General features: G+C 39.6%; 1 protein-coding gene across 3 annotated transcripts; it reads left to right on the forward strand.

Annotated features, from left to right (window-relative positions):
- Positions 1-1,540: 1,540 nt before the first annotated feature.
- On the forward strand, positions 1,541-14,869 carry ZPBP2 (zona pellucida binding protein 2). 3 transcript variants are annotated; one of them, XM_069543354.1, is made up of 8 exons: positions 1,541-3,236; positions 3,378-3,443; positions 4,595-4,720; positions 5,370-5,531; positions 9,697-9,915; positions 10,460-10,542; positions 12,816-12,996; positions 13,706-14,869. In XM_069543354.1, exons 1-8 carry the CDS (start codon positions 3,188-3,190, stop codon positions 13,798-13,800), a joined length of 981 nt encoding a protein of 326 aa, XP_069399455.1. In that variant the 5' UTR covers positions 1,541-3,187; the 3' UTR covers positions 13,801-14,869. The 3 variants fall into 3 exon arrangements, with proteins under 3 accessions (XP_069399455.1, XP_069399456.1, XP_069399458.1); XM_069543355.1 differs by having other exon boundaries at positions 12,816-12,923; XM_069543357.1 differs by having other exon boundaries at positions 2,972-3,127.
- Positions 14,870-15,074: the final 205 nt, after the last annotated feature.

Genomic DNA, 15,074 nt, shown 5'->3' on the forward strand with positions numbered 1-15,074 from the left:
ATCAGTACTAAGAGATTGGGGTGGGAAGGGGAAGATACACTAAAGACAGTAAAATGTTAGTTGTACAGAGTGAACATCTTTTCCCAACAATCCTTCCCACATTATAGAGATGAAGCACACATTTGACTATAGGGAGAGGGAAGGGGACGTGAACATATAATTTTTAAACAACAGAATTTTTCTTCACACTTAAGTTGAAGTTACCCAGTATGTTAAACATGTAAATGATTCTCAAAAAGACCATTTTGCCTTTGTTAGAAACGTATGTGGTTGGTATATACAAGTATATTTGAGACAAGGTTGGGAGTTTACGCATCAGAAGTCCACACCAGAGTAAACCCATTCTTATCCAGTTAAAGAATACATATTGTAATTTTACGAATTTTAGTTTATTTTAAATACGCCTTGGTATAGGAAATATATATATAGATATAGGTACATAATTTTTAAATGAGTTAATAACTTGTACTGGCTTTGTTTTACAATTATGGCACCATGACAACATCTCTATAACGTGTATGGGATGGAGTTCTACAGGATAATAACAATTTCGGAGAAATACTCTAAACACTAGGTCTAATTTTAGTATCGAAAGGGGAAATTTGTTGTTTGTTAGTTTCTAAAGGCAAAAATAGCACATCAAAAGTAGCAGAAGAGGAACTGTAAAATTTCACAGGGATGGTGTAAGGATGAATAGTTATTTGGTTATTAAGTTTTAGAAGGTGTTTAGCTTCCATTACAATGTTCTTTATACTTATCAATGGCATGTGTTACTACTCTGTGAATAATTAGCTCAGTATTGAGTATTTCAGACTCAAAAACGTGATACTTAAGGGGATTAAAAGTAAGTGGGTAAAATAATTGATGCAGCTATTTCACCCTCAAGGAGGTAGAGCATAAATCCCCACTCCTTAAGTGTGCAATACGCTTTTCGGTGTTTCTAGTGGCCTAGTGATTAGGATTCCGGGCTTTCACTGCCATGGCCTGGGTTTAATCCCTGGTCAGGGAACTGAGATCCCACAAGCCATACAAAGCACCCCACCCCCAAAAAAAGGTTTGTTTGTTTGTTTTTAAAATAATGGTATTCACATAGTGACATCCTTCCAAAGATTACAGTATGAAAAGGTATAGGAAAGAGAGTAACTTTATATGACAGAAACCAGACAAATACTACCTCAGGCAGGTGATCAAGTTAACAACAACAATGATATAAGGCATGTGACAGTATGTGCCTTTGATATATACTTGAATATGGTACTTCACCTCCATAGCCTTCCATCCTTAAACCCTAACCTAGAGGGTTAACTTAGGACTGGTTAAGCTCCAGTCTAACCTAGAGGCATTCTGCAAAGAGCCTGACCAGTTCAGATCAAGTCAATGTCATCTCAAAACCCATTAACTGTCAAGGTCATCAAAACCAAGAAATGTCTGAGTAACTGTCACCGCTAAGGAGACTTGATGACTAAATGTAACAAGGGATCCTGACTGGGATCCTGGAGCAGAAAAAGGCCATTAGGTAAAAACTAAGGAAATCTGAATCAAGTATGGACTTTATTTAATAAGGTATCAGTATTGGTCATTACTTGTGAGAAAGGTATCATAACAAATGTAAGATGTTAATTGTAAGGAAATAGGTGGGCATACATGAGAACTCGGTACTATCTTCACAATTTTTCTGTAAATGTAAAACTATTCTAAAATTAAAAGTTAGTTTTAAAACAGTAGATGGATTCTTTGAACAAATCACTACTCATTTGGTTAAGTCTCTTCTTATAGTATTCAAAGTTGATCACAGAGGGTTTACAAGGATCAATTACTTATAACTGGGAAGCTAATAAAACGCTGTGGGTTTAATGATAAACTTCCAGGGAATCAGAGATAATGCCTAAATTTGTCTTTATTATCATTACTTTAAGAAGGGAACAGTTGAGACTAAACCATGAATCTAGACACGGTAACTGACAAGGGTGGATCTGACTCACCGAATCACATTTCATGGTTTATGCTATGTAGTAACATTAACAGTGACTAAAACTGAAATCACTGACAAAGGCTGCTCCTGGACCATCTGAGATAGTCCAAGTACTGACTCGGCTCAAAGGAAATAAAACTGAAAACTCTTGATCTCACCCCAAATAATCATTCTGCACCCTGTCTGAACCTTGGGCTCTCTACCCACCAGCCTACTCAAAACCACGACGGAGGGTGTCCCGCTGCTAAGAAACAGACAATACGCAGGGCTTTCCAGGCCACTAAATGAGTAGCCAAGAAGGAACCATGAAAGACACTGGCCTGGTCTCTTTTGGAGCTCGCTGATATTGACTGAGCATCTACCCTGCAAAAAAAGCATTTGGAGATCTTGCCTTTCAACTGGGCTCGTGTTTTTGTTTTTGTTAAAGCAGTCTTACTTCACAACCCCGGATACACTTGTAAGTGGAGTCTCTCAACATCGTATGATACTGAAAATGAAGGTTAAACGTTCCTCTAGAGTGCAAAGCCCTGGAGACGCCTTGTTGGTGCACTAGTTCTTCGGGTTCTTCATTCTGTGGGTTAGAACACAGGTGGGTGAAAACTGGGAGTTAAGAATTTGAAAAAGATTGTGCACACAGTTTCAGACAATTCATAAGAAAGGCATAGGGGCACGTGGGGCTCTCTGCTTCCTGTGAAGTGGAAGCTTCTCCTTCCTCAGATCCTAATGTAATCTCATCCCCTATCCGCCCTATCCCACTGCGCCCACCGCGTTCCTCTGATCGATTTCTTCAGCTCCTAGACTAAGGAAATGACTAAAACGCCAACGCTTTTCTTCTCTCACCGACTGCCCAGCGAACTAAGCGGACAAGAGCGCAGGAAAATGGCGCCAGATTGGAGGCGCGAAGCACCGGAAGCGTCCGCATGACAGCGACCGCGTGCGCGCGAGGGGCGGGGCGCTCGCCTCCCGTGCACCTGCCAGGGCCCTGCCCTCTGCACAAGCCCCGCCCCCAGCCCCACCCACGCGCGACAGGCCGCGGAGCACGCTCGCGCTCTCCTGCGCGTCCGCTCCCTTTGTAGCTACGCACGGTAGGGGAGCGGACCCTGGCGGTTTGCTCCGCTCGGTGGAGAGATGGGGAGGCGTGGCGCTGGGGCTGAGGTAGGAAGGAGCCCGCCCCTCGACGCCTAACCCTCCCGCGACGCTAGCCCCTGAGTCGTGATGCGAGCGTGGGTCCTACTCTCCGCGGTGCTCTGGTACCTCACAGGAGGTGGGGCTCCTCCCGCCCGGCCCCCAGGCTTTCCGCAGCTTCCCGGTCCAGCCTCCCCGCTTCGCCCCGCCCCGCCCCAGTCTGAGCTCAGGCTCCGCTTCCACTTGGTCAGTGGGGTTTGTTTTTTTTTTTCCTCCGCAGTTGGATGGCAGCGTAATTCCGAACGCACTGAGAAAGGTTTCATTTATGGCAAGCCGGGACACCCAGGTAATGAGGACCTCTTCACTCGCAGAGTCCATCCGAAAAGCCGGGGTCCCCGTGGCTCTGCTGAGGTTTTTCCCGAGCGAGGAAATGCAGCAGAAAGTTATAGAACGTGTACTGTGTGCTCTGCACTTCCTGGAGGTTGTTTCATCCTTACAGCAACGCCACTGCGCCTCAGTTGCGTAAAGAAGAATCTCGCCTCAAGAAGCACGGCTCGTGAGGAGCTAAGATTCAATTTATAGCTCTTTCTCTGATACCACCTCTCTTCAGAATGTCCCTGCTGGTTTGCAACCTGCGAGGCCAGCTCAGAGGAGTGATTTCCGGGGCTGGAAGTCCCTCTGTTTGGAATGTCGTTATCCCTTCATTAACTAGAACTCCTACACATCATTTCCGGCTCCGCTCAGATGTCATTTGTCACTGTGATAAAACTTTCACACACTCCCTAAGGAAAATCAGTCACACAGCTAACTTTAGATGACTTTGGGCCGGTTCGTAGCGTTGGTTACATTTGGGATCACTCTGTTTTTGGAGCCCCTCCCCCTCCGTGCCACCGCCGAATTGTGGTACGGTATCTTCTTTATAGGTTCAGAGCCCGGTGTTCAGCAGGCTTTATAATTACCATCTTATGGGACAGTATTGTTCAAAGCACATTGTTGCTGCTTCCATCAAATCCGAGATGGAGTAGGAATTGCAGAAAATCTTCTTTATGTGTCCCACATAGACTGAATTATTGTTCCTAACAGAGGACACTTACAGCTAAATATCACATTTGCCTTGGGGATGATAATGATCATCTTTAAAATAGTTTTGCAAGCAAAAATTTCCTTTTCTGATCTTTAAGGTGATTCTACCAACGCTTCAAATTTTTTTGATTCTAGTTCTTCTGAATCTGTACACTAAAATGTATTATGTACATTTTTATAAACACTATACTAGCACAGAAAAAAAAATGACTCTGGCAGTCTAGAGTTTTAAAAGTCTATGAGAAGTAAAAAGGACTTTAGTTCTCCAAGTGTTATAATGATATGCTGATTTTTAAAACCGTGAAATCCAAAGATAACTAATCAAAGTAACTTTGGGACAAAATGGTAGGAAGTGTGTTTATTAATTTAAAATTTGCTATATAACGTAGTTATATACTGTTTTATTTGTCATAGTGAAAGTATATGTAAAATTACATCACAACAGCCCAGTCCTTGTCTGTATGGACTTTAAACGTGCGGAAAAAGAAACAGTGGACCCCACCTATTTATGGGTTGGGCCTAATGAAAAGCCATTATCAGGTAAGTTATTTGATTTTAATATCTTCCTTTTTTAATGATGCCAACCTTTTTTAAGAAAAGCACTATTATTTATGAGAATGAAAAAGCTGTAACTTAATTTTAACTGAAGTTACTTACTCAGTATTTAGACAGTCATAACCTCGTCTGTGCCTTATTTTCTCCTTATTCATAAAACTGAAGCAATAATTTTTGTACCTTTCCTCCCAAAGCCTTATTAGTTCAGAAGTTTTTATAGAACCTAAAATTTATCTTTGCAGCATCTGTGATAGGAAATGAGGTAACTAATTTGTAATTTTTCATGATGTTAGAAGGGTGTCTTAGAATGTAAGGATTATTAATTTCTATCATATGTGAAGAAATTGCATTGTACTATAAGGTACTATAATCTCATTTACTGAATTACTGGTATAAATAAATTGAAATTAGATGCCAAGAATTGAATTAAAGAAAACCAAAATATATTTCAAAATTGTACTTATCGTGTGGTTTTCCATTGAGTAATACAGCAGAATTAAGACTGTTGAATTCGTGAAGTTAAAATTGTCCATTAATTTATAAACTTTCATATGTATTTGTAACCCCAAGTTTACTAAATAGTGTTTGAATTGTTACATGTTAAATAACCAACTCATTTACTCTTTCTGTTTAGGAAGTAATAGAATAAATATAACTAATACAGGAAAGCTGACGGTGAAAGACTTTCTGGAGCCTTTGTCTGGACTTTATACTTGCAGTTTTTCATATAAGACTATCAAAGCAGAAACCCAAGAAGAAAAGGTAGTAAAGCAGAGATATGACTTTATGATCTTTGGTAAGAATATAGGCACATTTTAACTTATACATTTAGTTTGGATCAGAATTAAGTATATGGTTTCTTCATTTAGTATAAATGAGTCTGTTATATATAATCAGTATGGCTTATAGAGTATTTTAAATGTGGCTGGTTCAAATAGGAAAAGGAGTATGTCAAGGCTGTATATTGTTACCCTGCTTATTTAACTTATATGCAGAGTACATCATGAGAAACGCTGGGCTGGAGGAGCACAAACGCTGGGCTGGAATCAGGGTTGCCGGGAGAAATATCAATAACCTCAGATATGCAGATGACACCACCCTTATGGCAGAAAGTGAAGAAAAACTAAAGAGCCTCTTGATGAAAGTGAAAGAGGAGAGTGAAAAAGTTGGCTAAAGCCCAACATTCAGAAAACTAAGATCATGGCATCCAGTCCCATCACTTCATGGGAAATAGATGGGGAAACAGTGGCTGACTTTATTTTGGGGGGCTCCAAAGTCACTGCAGTTGGTGATTGCAGCCATGAAATTGAAAGACACTTACTCTTTGGAAGGAAAGTTATGACCAACCTAGACAGCATATTATAAAGCAGAGACATTACTTTGTCAACAAAGGTCTGTCTAGTCAAGGCTATCGTTTTTCCAGTGGTCATGTATGGATGTGAGAGTTGGACTATAAAGAAGGCTGAGCGCTGAAGAATTGATGCTTTTGAACTGTGGTGTTGGAGAAGACTCTTGAGAGTCCCTTGGACTGCAAGGAGATCCAACCAGTCCATTCTAAAGGAGATCAGTCCTGGGTGTTCATTGGAAGGACTGATGTTGAAGCTGAAACTCCAATACTTTGGCAACCTCATGCGAAGAGCTGACTCATTTGAAAAGATCCTGATGCTGGGAAAGATGGAGGGCAGGAGGAGAAGGGGACAATAGTGGATGAGATGGTTGGATGGCATCACCAACTCAATGGACATGGGTTTGGGTGGACTCTGGGAGTTGGTGGTGGACAAGGAGGCCTGGCGTGCTGCGGTTCATGGGGTCACAAAGAGTCAGAGACAACTGAGTGACTGAACTGAACTGAGATGTGTCTGACCAAGGAACCTCAAAGTGACATCAAAATCAGTTCATTTCAGTTCAGTCACTTAGTCGTGTCCGACTCTTTGCAACCCCACGAATCACGGCATGTCAGGCTTCCCTATCCATCACCAACTCCCAGAGTTCACTCAGACTCTTCTTCCAGCCCAGCGTTTCTCATGATGTACTCTGCATATAAGTCAAATAAGCAGGGTGACAATATACAGCCTTGACGTACTCCTTTTCCTATTTGGAACCAGTCTGCTGTTCCATGTCCAGTTCTAACTGTTGCTTCCTGACCTGCATATAGGTTTCTCAAGAGGCAGGTCAGGTGGTCTGGTATTCCCATCTCTTTCAGAATTTTCCACAGTTTATTGTGATCCACACAGTCAAAGGCTTTGGCATAGTCAATAAAGCAGAAATAGATGTTTTTCTGGAACTCTCTTGCTTTTTCCATGATCATTGCGGATGTTGGCAATTTGATCTCTGGTTCCTCTGCCTTTTCTAAAACCAGCTTGAACATCTAAAAGTTCACAGTTCACGTATTGCTGAAGCCTGGCTTGGAGAATTTTGAGCATTACTTTACTAGCGTGTGAGATGAGTGCAATTGTGCGGTAGTTTCAACATTCTTTGGCATTGCCTTTCTTTGGAATTGGAATGAAAACTGACCTTTTCCAGTCCTGTGGCCACTGCTGAGTTTTCCAAATTTGCTGACATATTGAGTGCAGCACTTTCACAGCATCATCTTTCAGGATTTGAAATAGCTCAACTGGAATTCCATCACCTCCACTAGCTTTGTTCATAGTGATGCTTTCTAAGGACTTCACATTCCAGGATGTCTGGCTCTAGGTAAGTGATCACACCATCATGATTATCTTGGTCTTGAAGATCTTTTTTGTACATTTCTTCTGTGTATTCTGTGTTCTTCTTGCCACCTCTTCTTAATATCTTCTGCTTCTGTGAGGTCCATACCATTTCTGTCCTTTATCGAGCCCATCTTTGTGTGAAATGTTCCCTTGGCATTTCTAATTTTCTTGAGATCTCTAGTCTTTCCCAATCTGTTGTTTTCCTCTATTTCTTTGCATTGATCGGTGAGATAGGCTTTCTTATCTTTTCTTGCTATTCTTTGGAACTCTGCATTCAGATGTTTATATCTTTCCTTTTCTCCTTTGCTTTTCACTTCTCTTCTTTTCACAGCTATTTGTAAGGCCTCCCCAGACAACCATTTGGCTTTTTTGCATTTCTTTTCCATGGCAATGGTCTTGATCCCTGTCTCCTGTACAGTGTCACGAACCTCAGTCCATAGTTCACCAGGCACTCTATCTATCAGATCTAGTCCCTTAAATCTATTTCTCACTTCCACTGTATAATCATAAGGGATTTGATGTAGGTCGTACCTGAATGGTCTAGTGGTTTTCCCTACTTTCTTCAATTTAAGTCTGAATTTGGCAATAAGGAGTTCATGATCTGAGCCACAGTCAGCTCCCGGTCTTGTTTTTGTTGACTGTATAGAGCTTCTCCATCTTTGGCTACAAAAAAATATAATCAATCTGATTTCGGTGTTGACCATCTGGTGATGTCCATGTGTAGAGTCTTCTCTTGTGTTGTTGGAAGAGGGTGTTTGCTATGACCAGTGCATTTTCTTGGCAAAACTCTATCAGTCTTTGCCCTGCTTCATTCCTTATTCCAAGGCCAAATTTGCCTGTTACTCCAGGTGTTTCTTGACTTCCTACTCTTGCATTCCAGTCCCCTGTAATGAAAAGGACATCTTTTTGGGGGTGTTAGTTCTAAAAGGTCTTGTAGGTCTTCATAGAACCATTCGACTACAGCTTCTTTAGCATTACTGGTTGGGGCATAGACTTGGATAACTGTGATATTGAATGGTTTGCCTTGGAAATGAACAGAGATCATTCTGTCGTTTTGAGATTGCATCCAAGTACTGCATTTTGGACTCTTTCGTTAACCATGATGGCTACTCCATTTCTTCTACGGGATTCCTGTCTGCAGTAGTAGATATAATGGTCATCTGAGTTAAATTCACCCATTCCAGTCCATTTTAGTTCGCTGATTCCTAGAATGTCGATGTTCACTCTTGCCATCTCTTGATTGACCACTTCCAATTTGCCTTGATTCATGGACCTGACATTCCAGGTTCCTATGCAATATTGCTCTTTACAGCATCAGACCTTGCTTCTATCACCAGTCACATCCACAACTGGGTATTGTTTTTGCTTTGGCTTCATCCCTTCATTCTTTCTGGAGTTATTTCTCCATTGATCTCCAGTAGCATATTGGGCACCTAACCTGGGGAGTTCCTCTTTCAGTATCCTATCATTTTGCCTTTTCATACTGTTCATGGGGTTCTCAAGGCAAGATTACTGAAGTGGTTTGCCATTCCCTTCTCCAGTGGATAAGAAAATAGTGTGTTCTAAATAATCCTCTTTCAGCCTCCCACTTCTCACTGTCTAGGTATGCAGGCACAATCAGCATTACCACAGTTTTGCTAGGTAATTTAAAAATTGATGTTTAATTCCATAAAAGCAAATTAATGATCCTTTTCACTGGACAGTGCTGACACCAATGATACTTCTGTAAACTAAGACTCTCCCCACCAAAATCTCATTTTTTTCTTGGTACTTTTAACTTACATATGTAGGGCACCCACAGAAGCTATATCTTCTCTTGTACTGAGTAGATAATGTATCAGACAAAATAACCTTTTTCATTAAAGTCATTAGTTTTACATCTCTTCATGAGGACAAATTGTTAAAACATTTGTGCTCAGTTGCTCAGTCATGTCTGACTCTTGGAGATCCCATCGATTGTAGCCTGCCAGGCTCCTCTGTCCATGGATTCTCTAGGCAAGAATACTGGAGTGGGTTGCCATTTCCTTCTCCAGGGGAATCTTCCTGACCCAGGGATTGAACCTGCATCTACTTGCGTCTCCCACGCTGGCCACTCCTGCACTGTGCCACCCGAGAAGCCCTTAAAACATTTTATTAGATAAATTAAGCTTCTTTGGTGGTTTGTAAGATTGATGGTATTTAATATTACGTGTTATTTGGAAATTGATGCTAGGCACAATTGTTTTATTATCATCTTTTTTTTTTTTTAAGCCTATCGGGAACCTGACTATTCATATCAGATGGCTGTACGTTTTACCACAAAATCTTGTGAAGGAAAATATAATGATCTGCTTTTTCGAGTCCTGAAGAAAATCTTGGATAATTTAATCTTTGATTTGTCATGCCATATCATAGAACCATCATATAAATGCCATTTTGTTAAAGTTCCAAAACATGGCCTCATTCATGAGCTATTTATAGCCTTTCAAGGTAAAAAATTTTAATATTTCTTTAAATTTATGAGTTTAATCTTATTACAGAATTAATTACCATAGTAATATGAGAAATAAGTAGTAGGTTTTAAATGCTTGTTAAGCACTAAAATCTATTGTTGTTCTTAGCCTGGTTGTGGTTTTAAAAATTAACACATTAATTATTTGCCTTCAACTATGATATATTGTTGCCTATTTTTGAGAAGTCAGTAGCATTTTATAAATATGGCCTTTAACTATGCAGCTAATATTTAAGTTATAACTTCTTATAGAATTTTAAATTGTATTTTTGAGAACTTGACAAAAGGGGGAAACCAAACCAAATTTATTTCTATTCATTTTAAAGCCTTGTAGTTACCTCCATTAGCCCCCAGATGGAGTGAAATCATAATATATAAAGTATTCAAATTGTGCACCTTTCTGGGATTACATAGATTAAACACATGCACACATGTATACTGATCAGCATTTGGAACGTTATTGGAATGTTTAGAACTTTTTTGGAATTGTTTTGTGAAGATGTCATTTTCTCCCCCCTCCAGTTAATCCTTTTGCACCAGGGTGGAAAGGTACATGCAATGAGTCTATTGACTGTGAAGATACCACAAATCGTAATATCCTCCAGGTAAGAATTTCAGTGTAGGGGGAAAGTATTTGAATAGTAAACAAAGATGTTTAAAAACTTAAGCACGAAATATTACTGATATTGCTTTCAGTTTTATAAACTGAGATTGTGAGAGTCATAGCTATTTTAAAATGTTTTGTCTTGGAATAGTATGTTTGGAATATTATATAACTCCCCAGGTTAATATTATGTATTTTTCCTATGATAGAAGAAAGATGGATCGCTGGTCTTTGTTCTCCAAATGTAACCAAGCAGCAGCTTGAAAAACAGCCTTACAGGGCTTCCTTGGTGGCTCAGTGGTAAAGAATTCACCTGCCAATACAGGAGACACAGGTTTGATCCCTGATCCAGGAAGACTTCACATGCTGTGGATTCTGAAAGAGATGGGAATACCAGACCACCTGACCTGATTCTTGAGAAACCTATATGCAGGTCAGGAAGCAACAGTTAGAACTGGACATGGAACAGCAGACTGGTTCCAAATAGGAAAAGGAGTACGTCAAGGCTGTATATTGTCACCCTGCTTATTTAACTTCTGTGCAGAGTACATCATGAGAAACGCTGAGCTGGAAGAAGCACAAGCTGGAATCAAGATTGCTGGGAGAAATATCAATAACCTCAGATATGCAGATGACACCACCTTTATGGCAGAAAGTGAAGAGGAACTAAAAAGCCTCTTGATGAAAGTGAAAGAGGAGAGTGAAAAAGTTGGCTTAAAGTTCAACATTCAGAAAATGAAGATCATGGCATCTGGTCCCATCACTTCATGGGAAATAGATGGGGAAACAGTGGAATCAGTGTCAGACTTTATTTTGGGGGGCTCCAAAGTCACTGCAGATGGTGACTGCAGCCATGACATTAAAAGATGCTTACTCTTTGGAAGGAAAGTTATGACCAACCTAGATAGCATATTCAAAAGCAGAGACATTACTTTGCCGACTAAGGTCCATCTAGTCAAGGCTATGGTTTTTCCAGTGGTCATGTATGGATGTGAGAGTTGGACTGTGAAGAAAGCTGAGCGCCGAAGAATTGATGCTTTTGAACTGTGGTGTTGGAGAAGACTCTTGAGAGTCCCTTGGAGTGCAAGGAGATCCAACCAGTCCATTCTAAAGGAGATCAGTCCTGGGTGTTCTTTGGAAGGAATGATGCTAAAGCTGAAACTCCGGTACTTTGGCCACCTCATGTGAAGAGTTGACTCATTGGAAAAGACTCTGATGCTGGGAGGGATTGGGGGCAGGAGGAGAAGGGGATGACAGAGGATGAGATGGCTGGATGGCATCACGAACTCGATGGATGTGAGTTTGAGTGAACTCCAGGAGTTGGCGATGGACAGGGAGGCCTGGTGTGCTGCGATTCATGGGGTTGCAAAGAGTCGGACACGACTGAGCAACTGAACTGAACTGAACTGAGGCCTCTGCACCACAATTACTGAGCCTGTGCTCTAGAGCTTAGGAGCCGCAACTACTTAGCTCATGTGCTGCAACTACTGAAGCCCCTGTGCCCTCAAGCCCAAGCACTGCAACAAGACAAGCCACCACAATGAGAAACCCATGCACTGCAGCTAGAGAGTAGCCCCCACTCTCTGCAGCTGGAGAAAAGACTGCCCAGCAATGAGGACCCAGCACAGCCAAAAATAAATTAATTCATTAAAAAAAAATGAACAGCCTTATAAAAATAAAGAAAGAAAGAACAGCCTTATAATCATGTCATTCTAGGTTAAAACATTGGTTTTTCCAAAACTGAGTCTTTATTGATCATGATAGTTGCTCTCTCCTCTACCTTATTTGAGGCTCAGGACATAATCTAAAAAAATACCTTCATTCTCCTCCTCTAGTCCTTAAGCCCATTACCCTTAACATTGTACATGGTTTATGGGTTATTATTAGTTACTTTTTAAGCCCTGTGCTCAAAAAATAAAATTTACACCATTAGTCTGTAATGCTAATTAAAGTTTTGGTTTCCATCTTGCTTGGCTCTTTGGAGTTAGAAACAATCAACTCCCAGTTATCTATATATGGGATAGACATGCTGCAAATAATTCAAAACAAGTGCTTTTTAACCTCATTTCAATTCTTAACTGTTGTACATAAAAATTGACAGTTGATGAGTTCAGGCTAAACTAATTTTGGTATTAACATGCAACTTTTCAGGAATTCACCTGTTGTGTAAAGCAGTGCCATGCTTGTATTACATTTCATTGCCTCTGATATAGGAGAAGAAATTTGGTTCACAGTTTAGTAATTGTACTTCTCTCTGGTGTTTTAAAATCTTAGGCAAGAAATCGAATAGAAGAATTTTTCCGGAGCCAAGCATATATTTTCAACCATGATCTAAATAAAACTCTACCAGCCATGCATTTTGTGGATCACAGTTTTCAGATAGTACGTATGGATAGCTGTCGTCCAGGCTTTGGAAAAAATGAAGGTCTACACAGCAATTGCGCTACATGTTGTGGTAATTATAAAATACACATATCTAGTTATTTAGGTTATATAGTCAGAATTCTCTTAGCATAATTGAATATTTATAGTGATTTTCTTACCAAAGAAATGTATTCAGTTAAAGGGAAGTAAAAATTCAAAGCCCAAATTTCTAAACATAGTTATCTTCATGTATATTAATTCTGCCTAGTATAATCTTTTGTATTACAAAATATCTCTATAGCATTGTGACTTGAGATACTGTACTATGAAAGGAAACAAAATGGTCCTGCCTAGAAACTAGAAATAGGAACTAGACAACAAGAAATAGGAACTCATAAATGGAGCAACACAGAAGTTATTGGAAGATGCTACTAAAGGACAAAGTAGCTAAGATTCTAACTTTCTTTTACAGTGCTACCTCAGATCATCAGATAACAATATTGAAAACTCATAAATAGGGAGTTCCCGGACAGTCCAGTGGTTAGGACTCCACTTTCACTGCCATGGCTCCAAGTTTAATCCATGATTGGGGAACTAAGACCCTACAACCTGCTCAGTGGAGCCAAGGGAAAAAACAACTCATGAATAGTCTTCCACAGTTTAATTGGTTGAACATTACTGGTAGTAGAACATAGATATAGAATGTCAATGGTGTGACATTGGTGGCAATTTGTATTATTGGTATAAAATACCTTTAACTGAAATGAGAATAATCTGTTCCATTGTACTTTCCTCTGCAGTGGTTTGTAGTCCTGGGACTTTTAGTCCTGATGTTGATGTTACATGTCAGACCTGCATTTCCGTCCAAATCTTTGGAGCTAAATCATGCCAGTGAATTTCAACATGAAGACTAGGGGTGAAAGCATCATTACTTGCTTGTGGAGGTGGAAGACGTAAGATGATTTGTTCACATCCCAAAGTGTCATAGATATTTTCTTTAAGGAAGATCAGTAAGACCAAAACATTGGAAAATGTACATTGTAAAAACCATAAAAAGATAGTCAGCATGGTATTTCTAAGAAGGTATTTAATCTCAGTGGATGATTTTTAATGAAATATGTTTTGTTGCTTACAAACAATCTTGTTTCTTTGTACCTAAAACTATGTTAAGGTCAAGAAGAGTAGACAAGTATAATATAATAAAATTTTGTACTTTCCATATATTATTTTGTTTGATATCACTCATATGATATAAAGGCATATGTATTACTTTTATAATTAGAACCAAAAAAGTTATTTCTTTTAGTCTGTTTGCTTTTAGTCTATTTATTTTAGAATAATAGACTTTGTTTTTTAGTATAGAGTTAGGGTTACAGAAAAATTGAGCAGATATTACACAGAGTTCCATATACCCACTTAAGCCCACCCCCTCACCCCTCCCCATTTCCCCTGTTAATAACATCTTGCATTAGTGTGATACATTTGTTATGATTAATGAACCAATGTCGATACATTATTATCACCTATAGTTTTAATAGTTTATATTAAGGTTCATTCTGTGTGTTGTACAGTTCTATGGGTTTTGACAAGTACATATTGACATGTGTCCACCCCTACAGTTTCACACAGAATAGTTCCACCACCCTTAAGATGCCCTCTGTTTAATCTATTCTTCTCTCTCTCTTACCCTACAGCCCTTGACAACCACCAATCTTGTTACTGTCTCTACAGTTTTGCCTTTCCCAAAGTAGGTTAAACTTAGAACCATACAGTATGTAGACTTTCCAGACTGGCTTCTTTCACTTACCAATCTTCATTTAAGATTCTTCCATGTCACTGTATGGCTTTGATATATCAGTTTTTATTGCTGACTAATATTCCATATCATGGGTGTATAAAGGACATCTTGATTGCTTCAAGTTTTTGATGATTATGAATAAAATTGCTATAAATATTTGTGTACAGATTTTTGTATGGACATGAGTTTTCAAATCAATTGCGTAAATGCCTAGGAGCATGATTGCTGGGTTGTGTGGTAAGATAATGTCTAGTTTTGTAAGAAATTTCCAAACTATATCCCAAATTGGTTTACCATTTTACATTCCCACTGCGATGGATGTGTTTCGTGTTCCTCATCGTCACCAGTTTTTGGTATTTTAAGTTTTTTTT

This window comes from Ovis canadensis, chromosome 11 (genome assembly GCF_042477335.2).
Source record: "Ovis canadensis isolate MfBH-ARS-UI-01 breed Bighorn chromosome 11, ARS-UI_OviCan_v2, whole genome shotgun sequence".
Classification (NCBI taxonomy): domain Eukaryota; kingdom Metazoa; phylum Chordata; class Mammalia; order Artiodactyla; family Bovidae; genus Ovis; species Ovis canadensis.

Bases quoted from the DNA above. Each gene is read 5' to 3' on its own strand.
- ZPBP2 (XM_069543354.1), top strand. From the start codon at position 3,188: ATGCGAGCGTGGGTCCTACTCTCCGCGGTGCTCTGGTACCTCACAGGA. The intron at 3,444-4,594 runs GTAATGAGGACC...TATTTGTCATAG, and splicing joins TGGCAAGCCGGGACACCCAG to TGAAAGTATATGTAAAATTA. The intron at 10,543-12,815 runs GTAAGAATTTCA...TTAAAATCTTAG, and splicing joins CAAATCGTAATATCCTCCAG to GCAAGAAATCGAATAGAAGA.